The sequence below is a fragment of the Drosophila suzukii genome, chromosome 3 (assembly GCF_043229965.1).
Source record: "Drosophila suzukii chromosome 3, CBGP_Dsuzu_IsoJpt1.0, whole genome shotgun sequence".
NCBI classification, from domain to species: domain Eukaryota; kingdom Metazoa; phylum Arthropoda; class Insecta; order Diptera; family Drosophilidae; genus Drosophila; species Drosophila suzukii.
Window position 1 is genome coordinate 21,350,988 of NC_092082.1, and position 16,025 is coordinate 21,367,012.

At 41.3% G+C, this 16,025-nt stretch overlaps 3 protein-coding genes across 8 annotated transcripts in view; all 3 read right to left on the reverse strand.

Moving 5' to 3' along the window:
• loaf (lost and found) overlaps positions 1 to 4,127 on the reverse strand; it is a 40,067-nt gene extending 35,940 nt beyond the window's left edge. The window contains exon 1 of the mRNA XM_065864065.2: positions 3,589 to 4,127. The gene's annotated coding sequence lies outside the window, so the exon portion shown is untranslated. The remainder of the gene's footprint in view (positions 1 to 3,588) is intronic.
• Positions 4,128 to 5,701: 1,574 nt separating this feature from the next.
• On the reverse strand, positions 5,702 to 12,496 carry Muc68D (Mucin 68D). Of its 6 annotated transcripts, none has more exons than XM_070995590.1 (3): positions 12,408 to 12,496; positions 10,524 to 12,351; positions 5,702 to 10,448 (listed from the first exon to the last, which is right to left on the reverse strand). In XM_070995590.1, the coding sequence occupies exons 1-3, from the start codon at positions 12,415 to 12,417 to the stop codon at positions 5,936 to 5,938; spliced, it is 6,351 nt and encodes a 2,116-aa protein (XP_070851691.1). In that variant the 5' UTR covers positions 12,418 to 12,496; the 3' UTR covers positions 5,702 to 5,935. The 6 variants fall into 6 exon arrangements, with proteins under 6 accessions (XP_070851691.1, XP_070851690.1, XP_070851692.1 ...); XM_070995589.1 differs by having other exon boundaries at positions 5,702 to 9,746; positions 9,822 to 12,351; XM_070995591.1 differs by having other exon boundaries at positions 5,702 to 8,702; positions 8,778 to 12,351.
• Positions 12,497 to 14,940: 2,444 nt separating this feature from the next.
• Positions 14,941 to 15,382, reverse strand: Tim13. Its single transcript, XM_017080021.4, has one exon. The coding sequence runs from the start codon at positions 15,269 to 15,271 to the stop codon at positions 14,993 to 14,995; it is 279 nt and encodes a 92-aa protein (XP_016935510.1). The 5' UTR covers positions 15,272 to 15,382; the 3' UTR covers positions 14,941 to 14,992.
• Positions 15,383 to 16,025: the final 643 nt, after the last annotated feature.

Here is a 16,025-nt window from a genome sequence, read left to right on the forward strand (position 1 = left end):
TTTAGCATACGAGTACATTTTAAATATTTATGTACAATGCATGACATAAAATCGTGTTCGCTCCCTACACCTGAACCATTTTGGACAGCGCGTTAAAAGCACACAAAAAACGCTCACTTTGGCTTTCAGTAAATACGGGGAAAGCGGTGGAAAGGAAAGCATTGGCAGAGGGGGTGGTGAAAGCAGGAGCAGCAACAATGGCCAAAAGGGGGAGTTGGAGTTGGAGTTCCGAAGGGACACCCTTTGACGTGTGTTTGTCGTCCTGGGGCTGAAATCGTGGGGGAGCATTCACCGACACCTCGGCCACACACACAATGCAAATGTATTAACTGCAGGACGTTATAAACAAAAGAAATTGCGTTATGGCGGCGGAGTGTTTTATGTTGGCAACACTTGGCCAACACCAGCCAGCGAATGCGAACGGATTTCGCATTTTTTCTCCACACCGTCTACACGGTGAAAATTAAAAAATACTTTTATGATGGCTGATAGTTCTTATGGTATCAATTTTTAATTTTTTTTTGATATATTTCTATTAAATTACACTAGCATTATCATACCCCTTTATTAGACTGATTAACTTTATTGTCCAAAATCAAAGTTCCTTTAAATTACACTTCTGTGAAGGTGCACTAATATACAATTTTTTTTTTTTTGAATAACTTTTACATCCAAAATCTTTTAAAGTTAAGCCAAGAAAACTAATACGCAACATGAGATTCCAAAAACATCTACCTATAAATATAGCTTTTCTGTATTCATTATTTAAATACAATTAAATACTGTTAGAACTAATAATCTTATAATATCACGTTTAAGAATGATATAGTAAAAATAGTACACGCTATTCCTAAAAGTTTCTGTAAAATGACATTCCTGATGAAAATGATGTGTTAGGCTATGCTTTTTTTCTTGGTGCATGCATGTTTGCCAACCGCTTTTCCCCTTCTGTCCGTCCGTCCGTCCGTCCGCCCTGTCCGCCAGTGTCCGTCCCTGTCCGTCCACGTCCGTGTCCGTCCGGCTCGGCATCCGCGTCCGCCTCCGTGTCCGCCAGTCTCCGTCCGCGTCTGACTCACGTCTGCACGGGGCATGTCTATTTGTCTGCTGAAAACGGAACCGAGCTGCCAACAACAACAAACGGGGGCAGGAACAGAAACACGTCACTATGTGTGAGTGCAGTCGTGCTCCACGGCGAATGAGTAATTTCAGTGGCAAGAAGGGGTTCTTTCATTTTCGAAGGGCCAAGGAGAGGGCCACATTGTTTTGGCCGTCGCTTTCGTTTAGCCCTTTTGTGCGAAACATGTTTGCGTGTATTTTTGAAGCCATTTTCTGCTGCATTTAGTCCTTTTATGGGTTTTCAATGATGTCTCTAAAGGATAGTTTTACAATTGCTCCCCTTTCATATAAACTGAACTTTGTAAAATATATGATTAGAGAGAGATTATTTGCTGACTCATTATTATAGAACTATATTTTCTCAAGGGCTTGTGCTTTTTTAGTGATTTTCCAACACTTTTCGTTCACAAATGGCTTCAATGGAGTGTTGACATAACCGCCTCGCTCTGCCACTCATGATGCCCATTTCCTTAAGCTCCAAAAGTGCCAAATCATGAGATTGTGCTGCCATGGCGATTGCGATGAAAAACCGTGAAAGTGGAGGACTATGGGTCCGAGGACATGGCTTAGAGAACGGGTGTTGACAAGAAACCCTAACGAGTGACAGCTGAGACAATCCCAAGACGCAAAAAGCAGCCGCAATGATGACAAGAGCAATCGGAACCCGAAGTACGAAGAAATCAAAGCCCTCGATTTGCCTTTCGGCTAAATCCCACTGACAGATTAATGGCGGGGGCGTGCCCGGGGCAAAATCCAGGACCATGTCCATGTCCATGTCCACGTCCAGACAAGAAACCGCAATCGCAATCAAATTTATTTATTTATTTTTATGTTCAGCCGTTGGCAGTTTTCTCATTTGTGCCCAGCGCAGCACATAAGCTGACAGCCCCATCAACTTGTTTTCCCCTTCGGTGGGGAAAAGGGGTTCTTGGGGGTTGGTTCGAAAGGGTCGAGGTCAGGCTAATGATTAATACGCTCGCTGCTCCAGCAATTCAGAGTGTGGCGGGTCAACCGAAGCAGCTCTGCAGCATTATCTTGCCTTACGGTACCAATTAACGAGTCTAGAATTTGTTTGAATCGAATTCGGGTTTAACCCGTTTAAATAAAGGTTGACTGAAAGTATCATATTCAAACTGGGCCATCTCAATAAAATATTTCGTTATAAAGCTGTTTAGCCCTATATAGTAGTACCTTTTCTTTATAACTATTAAAACAAACTTAACTTATGGGATCTTTGAATAATGAAATGAAAGTTTGATTAAGGTAGTCTTGCTTTCTTGGGTAAAATAAAAAAACTTTGACAGGTATATTTTTGGCTATATAGTATGCTGCATATTATTAAATAATGGATAACCCTTCAGAAATTTTAAATGAAGGTCGAAGTTCTAAAAGTAATGTTTTCTATTATAGTTAAAATATGAGCAATTGATTTTCGCAAGCCTATATTATTATAATGTTTTGACTTGGGGAAGCTTTCAATCAGAAATGTTTGAATTTAAGTTTTTCTTCCAATCAGAGTTTTATTGTTTCACACTGATGTGCTAGTTAGGGAATCCTGACTGTTTTTATATGGGTCTCTCGAGTGCTAGCGGGGATTACGGTTCGCAGCGAGAACTACTGGGCTTTATGGAGTGCGGACACAAATAAATCACCTGTCGGGGAGCCTTGGCTAAGACCTGGTCGAACAAAAAATATAAATTAGAAAATCCAAAACGGAGGAGAGAGTGTGGGAAAGTGGGGGAAGCAACAGAATAATCCTCCATTACCACACTTCCTGACCTGACCCTGGCATGTGCGATAGTGTGTGTGTGTTGGTGTGTCCGATGGCACTACTTTCACACATTCGCCTGCTGCTATAGTATGTACTCCTGCACACGCACACATGTGTATATATGCCAGGGATATGCGTGAAGGACCTTCGCCATCGACCACACCGCACCACTCCGCCGGACGTGCGAGCGAGACGGCAGCCTTAACAGAAGTCCTTGGTGCGCTCTCAGCAGAGGGGGAGTGCTCTCTCGCAAAGAGAGAGAACCAGAATACTACTCGCTCGTAGTACTCGCAGTCGGGGGCGTAAAATGTGTAAAACTCAACTTGACGGCTCCGTTTTGCGGCTCTCTGATGAATGAGATTAACCGGCGAGCCGAAATCCACCCCCTTTTCGGGCCTCGCGACAAATGAGTGCAAATGACCTCAACGCAGGACAGGGAATACGGGAGCAGCAACCCCCGATCCTGTTCCTTATCCTATTTCTATTCCCGCTACCGCCGTCGTTACCGTTCCCGCTTTTCTGGTCCTCTAAAAGCGGTGACCATCCGCAATACTCGTTCTTCTTGGCTTTTTTACGACACTGTAACTGAATTTATTATGCACTTGGCTTATGTTGTTTATGGATAATTCCATAAAGTTCTACACAGCAGCCGATTAATTAAAAATCGCATGATGTTTTGCATACCATATAGCTCTACTCACACAATACAGATTGATCACTTAATATGCACAAATGAACCTTGCACTTGTTATTGTGCCAAAGTTCCAGCGGTTATTTTTAAGCACAAGCTTTTTGTATATGGAATATTCAGTTCAATTTTCGATAGTATATTTTACACAATTGCGCGACGAAAAGCTCCTCACTCAACGTTTCAACTGCGACTGTGACTCGTTCGTTTTAAATGGCGATTATTTTGGCGTCTCGCCACAAACTTTTACCTCCTTTCACACTCGCTGTTAAAAGTTAACAGTCAAAGCTAACAGCGTCCAGCAAGTGGACAGCACCGCTGTTAGGCTTATCGATTGCCAAGCCGTGTGCGAGCGAGACGGCTAGACAGCTCCACTGAGACTCCAAAAAAGGGTGGACAGCTTTGCTTTTTAGCTCAGAGTAGGAAAATGTTTATTGCAAGTGTAAAAATCACTAGGAATACACTTTCTAGCACAAGATTTAATCTATCCTTTGTATTTGTTTATATTTTCAACGCACTGGCGACGCACATATCTTTCAAACGAACCATTGTGGCAACCGGAGCGGAGCAAAGTTGAAGGCGAACTGAAGCCGGCGCCTTTGGTGGTAGAAAAAAACCTGCCACCCAAAATGAACCACCCCTGCGGCATATTCTCTCGCTCTCTCAGCACACATTGCAAAACTCCCCCCACTTTTCTCTCTTTGACTTTCTCCCTTGTCATAGTGCTTTTGTTTCTGTTAGGCACAGTTCACTGTACTCAATTTTGGCGCCCTATTAGAGTACTACATTTTACGAATTGAATTACTATATAGAGTTTTAGATAAATAAACCAGATAAATATTTTTGTCTATATTTAATACAGCAATTGTGTAAAATATACTATTGAAAATTTGTCATTATAATCATTGTAAACAGCTTGTATGTAAAAATAGCCATTAGATCTTTCTCACAATTACAAGCCCAAAGTTAATTTGATCATTGTTCTTAGTTGTTAAAGTATTTCCATGTAAAAATCAATTAGTAAATTAATACTGGCAGTGTTGTAAAAAAGTAACAAAGAAAATGTATTGCGGATAGGCACCGCTTTTAAAGGACCAGAAAACCGGAAACGATAATGGAAAAGATATAGATTTAGTTAATGTTTTAATGATACTTATGTGCAGAGTGTGGCGTCCTAGTAGAGACCAATTTGATTTTCTTATGGATTTGAACCGATTAAATGTCACTTTTAAATTATAAAATATATAAATATAATAAAAATTAAATGTAAACCTGGATGAACTTCATCAGCGACCATTTTTTTGAGCCTAACCAACTGTCCCCAAATTTGGCGCCCAAGCAGGGTCATCTTAGATCATCACACTCAACCATGTTGGTATGTATTTACCATCATCACACGGATTTTCTTTCCCAAATGTGCATTTGCACTACTCAAACGCTTGCTAAAAAGCCGCTGAAAAATGGGTGGGTGGTGTCGTGAGCTCTTATCAGATGGCAAGTGTAACATGAGACTTGTGCGTCTGCTGTCTGGACTTGCCTTGGAATCAAATCGATTTCGAGGCAGCACCACCCCCAGTTCTACTATCGATGAGTTGGCGCGCAAAAGGAGCCGTGTCCTGTAATTTGTCGCCGCACGACAGTGACGCAAAGTGCCTGTCAGTCTGCCACGGAGGTCCACCCACAGAAGGTCCCTCCCCCTGATTCCTGGACAATTTAATTATAGCCGGAGACGGAGCGCAGACGGAGTCGGGGCTTTAAGGTAACCGGAGCTAGCACGCTCCCTAAGAGCCTACATCAGAAACACCGGGAACATGCGTTTATCTCGTAATTAAATTTAAATGGGATAACTTTGTGGCCGGGCGTCACTTCCGCCGCACAAAGAAATTAGCGGCTGTCTAGGCTTTTCCAAGGGAAAACGCACCAAGATAGCAGGCCGAAATTAAAATGGACAGGCGACTTGGCTTTTAATCGCGTTTCGCACTTTTCTGTAATTTTTGCCTGTGTTCCAACTGTGACAATTGTGATCTTCTATCCTTAAATTATAAAAAGTCTTAAATATATCTCTTGTTTTCCTTAAAATGGTTTTACTTATCTAATATTGTTGGAGTTTTAATGCAATCAATAGATAGTTTGTAATTTTTTTATTCGTTTAATAAATCCTAGACAGATCGAGTAATTCCATTTTACTCTTCAACTGGCTAGGTCGTAATAGAGTCTGCTTGTAACTTTTTAGTCAGTAACCACTCTAAAAAAATATGATACATGTAATGTTTCCCATTCACCCATTATATTTATATATGAATAAACCCTATCACCAAATTCCTATAGCTACAATAGATTAAAGATCATGTCACTTATAGTTAAGGCTTCTTTGGTTCTTTCACCTTAGCCATTCGCTCATCGAGGCATTTTCCACTTCGGAGGTCGAACCAGTTTCCGGGACTACAGTAATGCAAAACAGCCTTTCCCTTTAGGCAAACATAATACCTATTATGCTGATTGATGTCGCCGAATCGTGTATCCTCTTCCACTTTGCTGCAATCCGGTACTTCATCTGTAAGTAATGCCTGATGTAAATCAGCCTGGTCCTCGTCTATTGAGCACTGAACCAGGCTCGGGTAATTGCAAAAGTTCGAATTCAGGTCAAAGTGTAGACCCCTAGGACACTGCCGAGATATAGCCCGTCCATTGGCGCAGATATAGAACTTACTGCATGACCGTGAATCCCGAACATAAGCCCCATTTTTTAATGATTTGCAGTCAGGACCAGATTCTGGGCTCCAGGGTCTCGTAACAGATTCCGGAACCTCATCGACAGAGCAATCTACCAGACTGGGAAAATTGCAGACCTTCCTCTTGATGTCAAAGTTCAGATTTCTGGGGCATTGGCCGGGAATCGGCTTTCCATTGAGACAAACATAATATTTATTGCATGACTGAGCGTCCCTTAGGAAGACTCCATTTGGCAAGTTGCTGCAATCAGTTCTTTCTTCTTGGTCACTGGCCGTTCCTTCCATAGAGTGTTCTAAAGTTGATGTTCTACCCACGTTACCCTGCGTCGAACTTGTTGGACTCCTATCGTTGGTGCACTGTGTTTCTCTAGTAGAGCAAATATTTCCTTTAGTTGTAGTTGTTGAACTCTGTGGAGTTCGGGACGGGGTGCACGGTGTGGTACCAGTGGATGGCTTTGCTGATGATTTTGTGGTCAATGGACTTTCAGATGTTGATCCACTGCCTTGCCTCAAACTATCTGATGATGATGTTGTGGTCCACGGAATTTTAGAGGTTGGTCCAATATCTTGCGTCGACTTACCCGATGAAGATTCTGTCGATGATTGTGAGGACAACGTATTTTCAGATGAAGATTGTGTTGATCCTGTGGACATAGGACTTTCAGAGTTTGGTCCACCAACTGGCCTCGAACTTTCTAGCGAAGATTCTGTGGGCAACGGACCTTCAGAGGTTGATTCACTTTTTTGCGTCGACTTAACAGATTCCAGAACCTTATCGATAGAGCAATCTACCAGACTGGCAAAATTGCAGACCTTCCTCTTAATGTCAAAGTTCAGATTTCTGGGGCAGTGGCCGGGAATCGGCTTTCCATTCAAACATACATAATATTTATTGCATGACTGAGCGTCCCTTAGGTAGACTCCATTTGGCAAGTTGCTGCAATCAGTCCTTTCTTCTTGGTATCTGGTCGTTCTTTCCATAGAGTGTTCTAAAGTTGATGTTCTACCTACCTTACCCTGCGTCGAACTTTTTGGATTCCTATCGTTGGTGCACGGTGTTGATCTAGTAGAGCAAATATTTCCTTTAGTTGTAGTTGTTGAACTCTGTGGAGTTGGGGACGGGGTGCACGGTGTGCTACCAGTGGATGGCTTTGTTGATGATTTTGTGGTCAATGGACTTTCAGATGTTGATCCACTGCCTTGCGTCGAACTATCTGATGATGATGCTGTGGTCAACAAACTTTTAGAGGTTGATTCACTTTCTTGCGTCGACTTATCTAATGAAGATTCTGTCGATGATTTTGTGGACGGACTTCCTGAGGTTAATTCACTATCTAGTGTCGAGCTTTTCGATGAAGACTCTGTTATTGATTCTGTGGTCAACGGATTTTCAGATATCGACCCATTGTCTTCCGTCGACTTATCTGATGAAGATTCGGTAGATGATCCTGTGGACAACGGACCTTCAGAGGTTGATCTACTATCTTGCGTCGACTTATCTGATGAAGATTCCGTTGATGATCCTGTGGACAAAGGACTTTCAGAGGTTGATATACTATCATGTGTCGTACTTTCTGATGAAGACTCTATTGATGATTCTGTGGAGGACGGACCTTCAGAGGTTGATTCACTTTCTTGCGTCGAATTATCTGATGAAGATTCTGTCGATGGTTCTGTGGTCAACAGACTTTTAGGGGATGATCCACTTTCCTGCGTCGAACTATCTGATGAAGTTTCTGTTGATGATTCTGTGGACAACGGACCTTTAGAGGTTGATTCACTGTCTTGTGTCGAACTTTCAGATGAAGACTCTGTGGTCAACGGATTTTCAGAGATCGACCCACTGTCTTCCGTCGACTTACCTGATGAAGATTCGGTAGATGATCCTGTGGACAACGGACCTTCAGAGGTTGATCCACTATCTTGTGTTGAACTGTCTGATGAAGATTTTGTCGATGATTCCGTGGCCAATGGACTCACAGAGCTTGATTCACTATCTTGCGTCGAATTATCTGCTGAAGATTCTGTCGATGGTTCTGTGGTCAACGGACTTTCAGAGGTTGGTTCACTATCTATAGATGTTGATCCTGTGGACAACGGACCTTCAGAGGTTGATATACTATCTTGTGTCGAACTTTCTGATGATGACTCTGCTGATGATTCTGTGGACAACGGACTTGCAGAGGTTGTTTCACTATCTTGGGTCGAAATATCTGATGAAGATTCTGTCGATAATTCTGTGGTTAATGGACCTTCAGAGGTTGATTCACTATCTTGCGTCGAATTATCTGTTGAAGATTCTGTCGATGGTTCTGTGGTCAACGGACTTTCAGAAGTTGGTTCACTATCTATAGATGATGATCCTGTGGACAACGGACTTTCAGAGGTTGATTCGCTATCTTGCGTCGAACTATCTGATGAAGACTCTGCTGTTGATTCTGTGGACAATGGACCTTCAGAGGTTGATTTACTATCTGGCGTCGAACTTTCTGATGATGACTCTGCTGAGGATTCTGTGGACAACGGGTTTTCAGAGGTTGTTTCACTATCTTGCGTCGAATTATCTGATGTAGATTCTGTTGATGATTCTGTGGTCAACGGACCTTCGGAAGTTGATTCACTATCTTTCGTCAAATTATCTGATGAAGATTCTGTCGATGGTTCTGTGGTCAACGGACTTTCGGAGGTTGGTTCACTATCTATAGACGATGATCCTGTGGACAACGGACTTTCAGAGGTTGATTCGCTATCTTGCGTCGAACTATCTGATGAAGACTCTGCTGTTGGTTCTGTGGACAATGGACCTTCAGAGGTTGATTTACTATCTGGCGTCGAACTTTCTGATGATGACTCTGCTGAGGGTTCTGTGGACGACGGAATTTCAGAGGTTGTTTCACTATCTTGGGTCGAATTATCTGATGTAGATTCTGTTGATGATTCTGTGGTCAACGGACCTTCGGAAGTTGATTCACTATCTTCCGTCAAATTATCTGATGAAGATTCTGTCGATGGTTCTGTGGTCAACGGACTTTCGGAGGTTGGTTCACTATCTATAGATGATGATCCTGTGGACAACGGACTTTCAGAGGTTGATTCGCTATCTTGCGTCGAACTATCTGATGAAGACTCTGCTGTTGATTCTGTGGACAATGGACCTTCAGAGGTTGATTTACTATCTGGCGTCGAACTTTCTGATGATGACTCTGCTGAGGGTTCTGTGGACAACGGGTTTTCAGAGGTTGTTTCACTATCTTGCGTCGAATTATCTGATGTAGATTCTGTTGATGATTCTGTGGTCAACGGACCTTCGGAAGTTGATTCACTATCTTCCGTCAAATTATCTGATGAAGATTCTGTCGATGGTTCTGTGGTCAACGGACTTTCGGAGGTTGGTTCACTATCTATAGATGATGATCCTGTGGACAACGGACTTTCAGAGGTTGATTCGCTGTCTTGCGTCGAACTATCTGACGAAGACTCTGTTGATGATTCTGTGGACAACGGGCTTTCAGAGGTTGATTCACTATATGGCGTCGAACTTTCTGAGGATGACTCTGCTGAGGATTCTGTGGACAACGGGTTTTCAGAGGTTGTTTCACTATCTTGCGTCGAATTATCTGATGTAGATTCTGTTGATGATTCTGTGGTCAACGGACCTTCGGAAGTTGATTCACTATCTTCCGTCAAATTATCTGATGAAGATTCTGTCGATGGTTCTGTGGTCAACGGACTTTCGGAGGTTGGTTCACTATCTATAGATGATGATCCTGTGGACAACGGACTTTCAGAGGTTGGTTCGCTATCTTGCGTCGAACTATCTGATGAAGACTCTGCTGTTGATTCTGTGGACAATGGACCTTCAGAGGTTGATTTACTATCTGGCGTCGAACTTTCTGATGATGACTCTGCTGAGGGTTCTGTGGACAACGGGTTTTCAGAGGTTGTTTCACTATCTTGCGTCGAATTATCTGATGTAGATTCTGTTGATGATTCTGTGGTCAACGGACCTTCGGAAGTTGATTCACTATCTTCCGTCAAATTATCTGATGAAGATTCTGTCGATGGTTCTGTGGTCAACGGACTTTCGGAGGTTGGTTCACTATCTATAGATGATGATCCTGTGGACAACGGACTTTCAGAGGTTGATTCGCTGTCTTGCGTCGAACTATCTGACGAAGACTCTGTTGATGATTCTGTGGACAACGGACTTTCAGAGGTTGATTCACTATATGGCGTCGAACTTTCTGAGGATGACTCTGCTGAGGATTCTGTGGACGACGGAATTTCTGATGAAGATTCTGTCGATGATTCCGTGGTCAACGGACTTTCAGAGGTTGATTCACTATCTTGCGTCGAATTTTCTGGTGAAGATTCTGTCGATGATTCTGTGGACAACGGACCTTCAGAATTATCTGATGAAGATTCTGCCGATGGTGGTGTGGTCAACGGACTTTCAGAGGTTTGTTCACTATCTATAGACGATGATCCTGTGGACAACGCACTTTTAGAGGTTGATTCGCTATCTTGCGTCGAACTATCCGATGAAGACTGTGGGGATGATTCTGTGGACAACGGATCTTCAGAGGTGGATTCACTATCTGGCGTTGAACTTTCTGGTGATGACTCTGCTGTGGATTCTGTGGGCAACAGACTTTCAGAGGTTTCACTATCTTGCGTTGAATTATTATTATTATCTTGCGTTGAATTATTATTATTAGGTTCTGTTGATGATCCTGTGGAAAACGGACTTTCAGAGGTTGACTCACTATCTGGCGTCGAACTATCTGATGAAGGTTCTGTTGATGATTCTATGGACAACAGACTTTCAAAGGTTGATTCACTATCTTGTGTCGAACTTTCTGATGAAGAATCTATGGTCAACGGATTTTCAGATGACGATCCACCATCTGGTGTCCAACTTTCTGATGAAGATTCCGTGGACAACGGACTTTCAGAGGTTCTTAGTAATGATTCCGATGACAAAAGCTCCTTTATGGTTTCGGTTGATGATTCTGTGGACAAGGGGTTATCCGAACTTGCACTATTTTCTTGGGTAGAACTTTCTGGAGCAGATGCAGTTGAGAAGCTTTGTGAACTTAAATCAATCTCAGTTGATGACTCTGTAGAGAAAGGACTTTTTGACCTTAAGATTAGATCTTCTAAGAAACCTTCTGTGGACGAGGTACTTTCCGAGCTTGAGATACTTGCTTGCGTGGAACTTTCTGCAGCAGATTCAGTTGGTGATGAACTGTCCGTCACGCTTGTTGATGATTCTGGATTGATTGAGATTGAGGGAATTTCAGAACTTGTTGATGATTTTGTAGACAATGGATTCTCCAAGCCTAAGCTTCCCACTAAGGAAAATTCTGTGGACAAAGCATTTTCAGTGTTTTTCGATTTAGCTGGGTATGATAATAATTTTGTGAAGAACAATTTTTTTGAGCTGGAGCTAGTTTTCTGTGTTGAAATGTCTGGTTCAGATCCTATTGACGAATTTGGCGATCTGGAATCGATCTCAATTTGAGCTTCTGAGCTTAATATGCTATTCTCAGTAGACCTGCCCAGAGAATCATCTAGGGGGCTGGGAGATGTTGCATTAATGGAAGACAACGGGTCAATCTCCTCAGCTCCATAAAGTAATTGCAGATGAGAAATTGGGCTGGATTTCGGGGGCGAAGAAGTCGTGTTCTCGGAGCTGCCCCATAGACTTGCAAATAAATTGAAGTTTCCAAAGATGTTAAATATAACTGGTCTGTCCACGTTCACATTTTGTGTGATGCTAACTTCATTTTTATCCGAATTCTTTTTTGGGGCTTGAAGTGTTTTTGGGGTTGGCTGGTTATTAATCACACATCCCTGCGTCTGGTCATCAAAAAAATATCCATCTTTGCATGTATTTTTTATGTGGCCAAGGAAACCCAGGCAGAGATAATACGAATGGGGATCTTCGAGGTCAACTGCTCTGGATCCAAACGATTGTCCTGCGCAAGAATCCGTTGCCAGGGCCTGAGGAAGGATCCAAAGAAATGCCCAAAGGACTTTCACTGAAAAAATCAGGGATATAATATTTGTTAAATTAGTTACTATGTATCTTACTTACCAACTTGCATTTTAGAAACACATTGAAGAAAATGCAACGGGGAAAGCAAGTTCCCGCCTTTTATACTTTACTGTTCCGCTGAAAAACAAGTAATCTCAAGTGGAATGTGCAAAGAAAATTGTAAAGTACAAGTATTTTAAATAAATTAAACACTAGCCAAAACAGAGTGGTTCTTGTGTGTGGAACATTTGTCCGATAATGGAATCGGAAATAGTTCGCCAAAGTATAGCGTAACAGTGCAAAACAAGTGACGACCTAATAACAATACCTATTTCTAGGAAAAGATTTGTATTACACCCATTTATTATAAGATTTTCATTCACTCGAAGTCATTTGTATAGTTTCTTAGGGGGTTGCATCTCTATAGAAGGTAATTTTTTACCTTTTTTTTTACTATTCCTTGAAAATAGGACTTGACTTCAATCTTTCCTTTCGAAAAATCTTTTTGGCATAAAAAGAAATATGACTGACTAAAAGCTTGTAAAACTCCGATAAACATATTTAAAAAATTGTCTGCTTATGTCTTTGAAACTTATATACTTATAACAAATGGGTTTTTTGAACCTTTTTCATTCTCCATTGTAAGCTATCTTTGTCCATTGGGGTCTTAGAAAATGTTATTAGATATAAATTCAATCGAAGTTTGTCGCAAGTCTTTGATTTTTGATCCGTTAATTATAAGTTGTTAGATTGGTTAACATGATTTAAATACCTAGATCAAGAACGCGATTTTACCGTAAATCTCATAAAACATCAATCAGAACATCATATTAATCGGAAAGAACAATTACTTCCAAGATCATGATAAGCCGTTACATAGCCTATTGAAAGCTGTTCCGAGCGCATTTGTAGTCTTCATAATCTTTCTAATCTGAACGCATAATGGCGCTGTCAGCAAGCCTTTATCGCAGCTCACCTTGCGCGGACGCCAATGTCGACCGTTGTAGACCTGCGGGCGATAGTGTAACGGCTGCCATAGCCCACCTTCCACCCCTCGGGTGCGACCACCGCCCAACCTAGGAAACCATTTGCCTTCCACCTCCACCCACCGCCCCTTGGCGGCCCAACAGTTCCGATTAGTTGTTCAGATAACGGGGCCGTCTCAGCACTTATCGTACCCGTATTCTTGCAATGATTACTCAAAACCCCGGGGCACTTGCTGTTGTTGTTGCCTTGGGAGGGGCGGGACAGGTGGGCGTTATTACTATTTTTAGAATGATAGAAAGCTTCGGGCGGGAAGCTCCGGACTCCACCATATAGCAGTGTTTTGGCCCGCACTCTTATCGTAACTTGTGTGGCTTCGAATGTACCTAGTTGAGGAAAAATCCCATGTTGGATTTTGTTACCTCTGGTATTCGAGCCAATAAGTTCGGCCACGAATTCGCATTTTATCTTTTGCATTTTTATTATTTTTGATTTTTGTTTTTTTTTTTATTTATTTTTGAATTATTTGCAGCATTTTTTTGGCCAGTGCACGGGGTCACCTGCACCCACTTAAATTGCCGAAAATTGCCATGTCCAGACGTTCGCCAGCAGTGATATCAGCGAAGTTTGATAGCTCCTCTACGAGGTCTAGTTGTTTAACTTTGCCCACCAACAAAAATGCATACACTCGTGCTAATTTTGATTTAAGTGGCCTTAAAGCGGTTTACCTATCATGGGGTCTATGCTAAGTTTAAGTTCCGAAATAGAATAATCACTTGTTATGATAATTTACTGATTTACCAAGAAACAAACTCTTTTAAATTTTCTTTTTCTGGCTGGTTATAATAGTAGATCTATAGACTACAAGGAAAAAAACGTGATTAGCTAATAAAACCAAATCTCTGAGAATGACGTACGTATATATCTTAATTAGGTGTCGGATTATATGTAACAATATTTCTTAAAGATCCGCATCCTTTGACTATTGATTGGTTTTAATTTTGGTATACAAAATAACAGTTGCATTAGAAATTCAACAAACAATGATTTGCAATATAAATTTTTAGCCAATCAAGTATCACCAGAAATTGTATGTTAAAATATTTTACATATAATCCGACGTGTACTCATAATGTATCTTAACCTACAATAACTTAAGAATATCTTTGCTCAAGTATCTATCACTTTATCAAATACCGAAACCCACATTGTTTCTAGCCAACAAAAAACCGTTTGGCAAGAAAATCGAGATGAATTTGCATATTGTAGAAAATGCTGCAATGGATTAGAGTGGTCTCGAAACTACACTTTTCAGTGCTTAGGAAACCAGCGTCTCCGTGCAAATTGCATTTGGGCCAGTGAGCCGAGCACTTGCTCATCCGTTAGCTAACGAGACCATTCCAAACACGATAACGATCAGGAAAAGTGCACATATCAAGCCGGCGGCTATGGGGTTATACCCAAAGACAACCCCCAACCCTCAGGAGGGTCTTCACTTGCAGTTGCATTCTATATAATCAGCATGCTATCACCCTAGCGGCGATAAGCGTCCATTAAAGGGTTGACTGTCAACAGACTTAAAACGACTCAAAATTTAGTTGAGACTGGATCAAGAACAAAATAAATTCGGCTTTAATTACACGGGGACCTGAACTCGACTCCTAGTTGCCAAGCTCCACTGTGTCCATGGTCCTGTACTGCTCCCTTTGCAGACGATTGCCGTAAGTGCGGGACACCAGATTCCAGGCGTCCATGAAGCGATCCATGCACTGCGAAATGCACTTCTGCTCGGTGGTGTCCAGTGATTTACCCGGCTTCTGAATGCACTTCTTGAAGCACTTCTCCGTCATCTTCGAGAGCATCTCCTGGGCGTTGGCCAGAGCGATCTGCTGCTTCACCTGGCTCATCAGCTCCCCCTTCTCCATGTTGGCGGCCGCCATTTCGGATAAACAATTTAATTTATAATTTCCTCAAATCTGAACACTAAGTTTAAGTTTATGTTTTAGTCCAAAACACGGGAGTCGGACTGAAAAATCGCAGCTAACTGTTTACTAGAGGGATAAAACAGAAAACCAGTTTCGATCGAAAGGGAAGTGCTGTAAGTACTATTATTGTTAAGCATTGCTAGATAATACCTAACCATGTAAGTAACTTTGTCGTTCCGCCAATAGAAAAAAAATCACGACTTAGACTTTTCGCAGACTAAAATTTTGTTTAAATAACGATTCATAATAAATAATTTAAGTTGATAATTTCGATTTGGATTATCAGCTTTGTGTATGCCACATCTTCCAATAATTGAAAATTTTTTTGTTCAGTATAATAATCTGAATAATTCCCAGTTTTAAAATCAAACAGCATTTGTTTTATTAATTTGTTTTGCTCATATATTTGTGCCAAAAATAATTATTACACCAATTTAAACAGTTAAGTCTCCCTAGCTCTTACCGAAAAATTTGATTTGGTTCTAAACTTTTTTTTTATTTATATAAAAACATTTCATACTTTAAACATTTGCTTTTAATCGGTTACGAAGTACTATTTAAAATACTCAGGCAGATATAGCTCTTAAATGTTTTTTTTTATAAAAATATAATCTGTAGATTGCGGTGTGTTCTCTTATAGATATTTTACAATATTCGTTTAGTTTTTTAAGACACTTTTAGTTCTTGTTCTCTCTGATAGTAATTTACT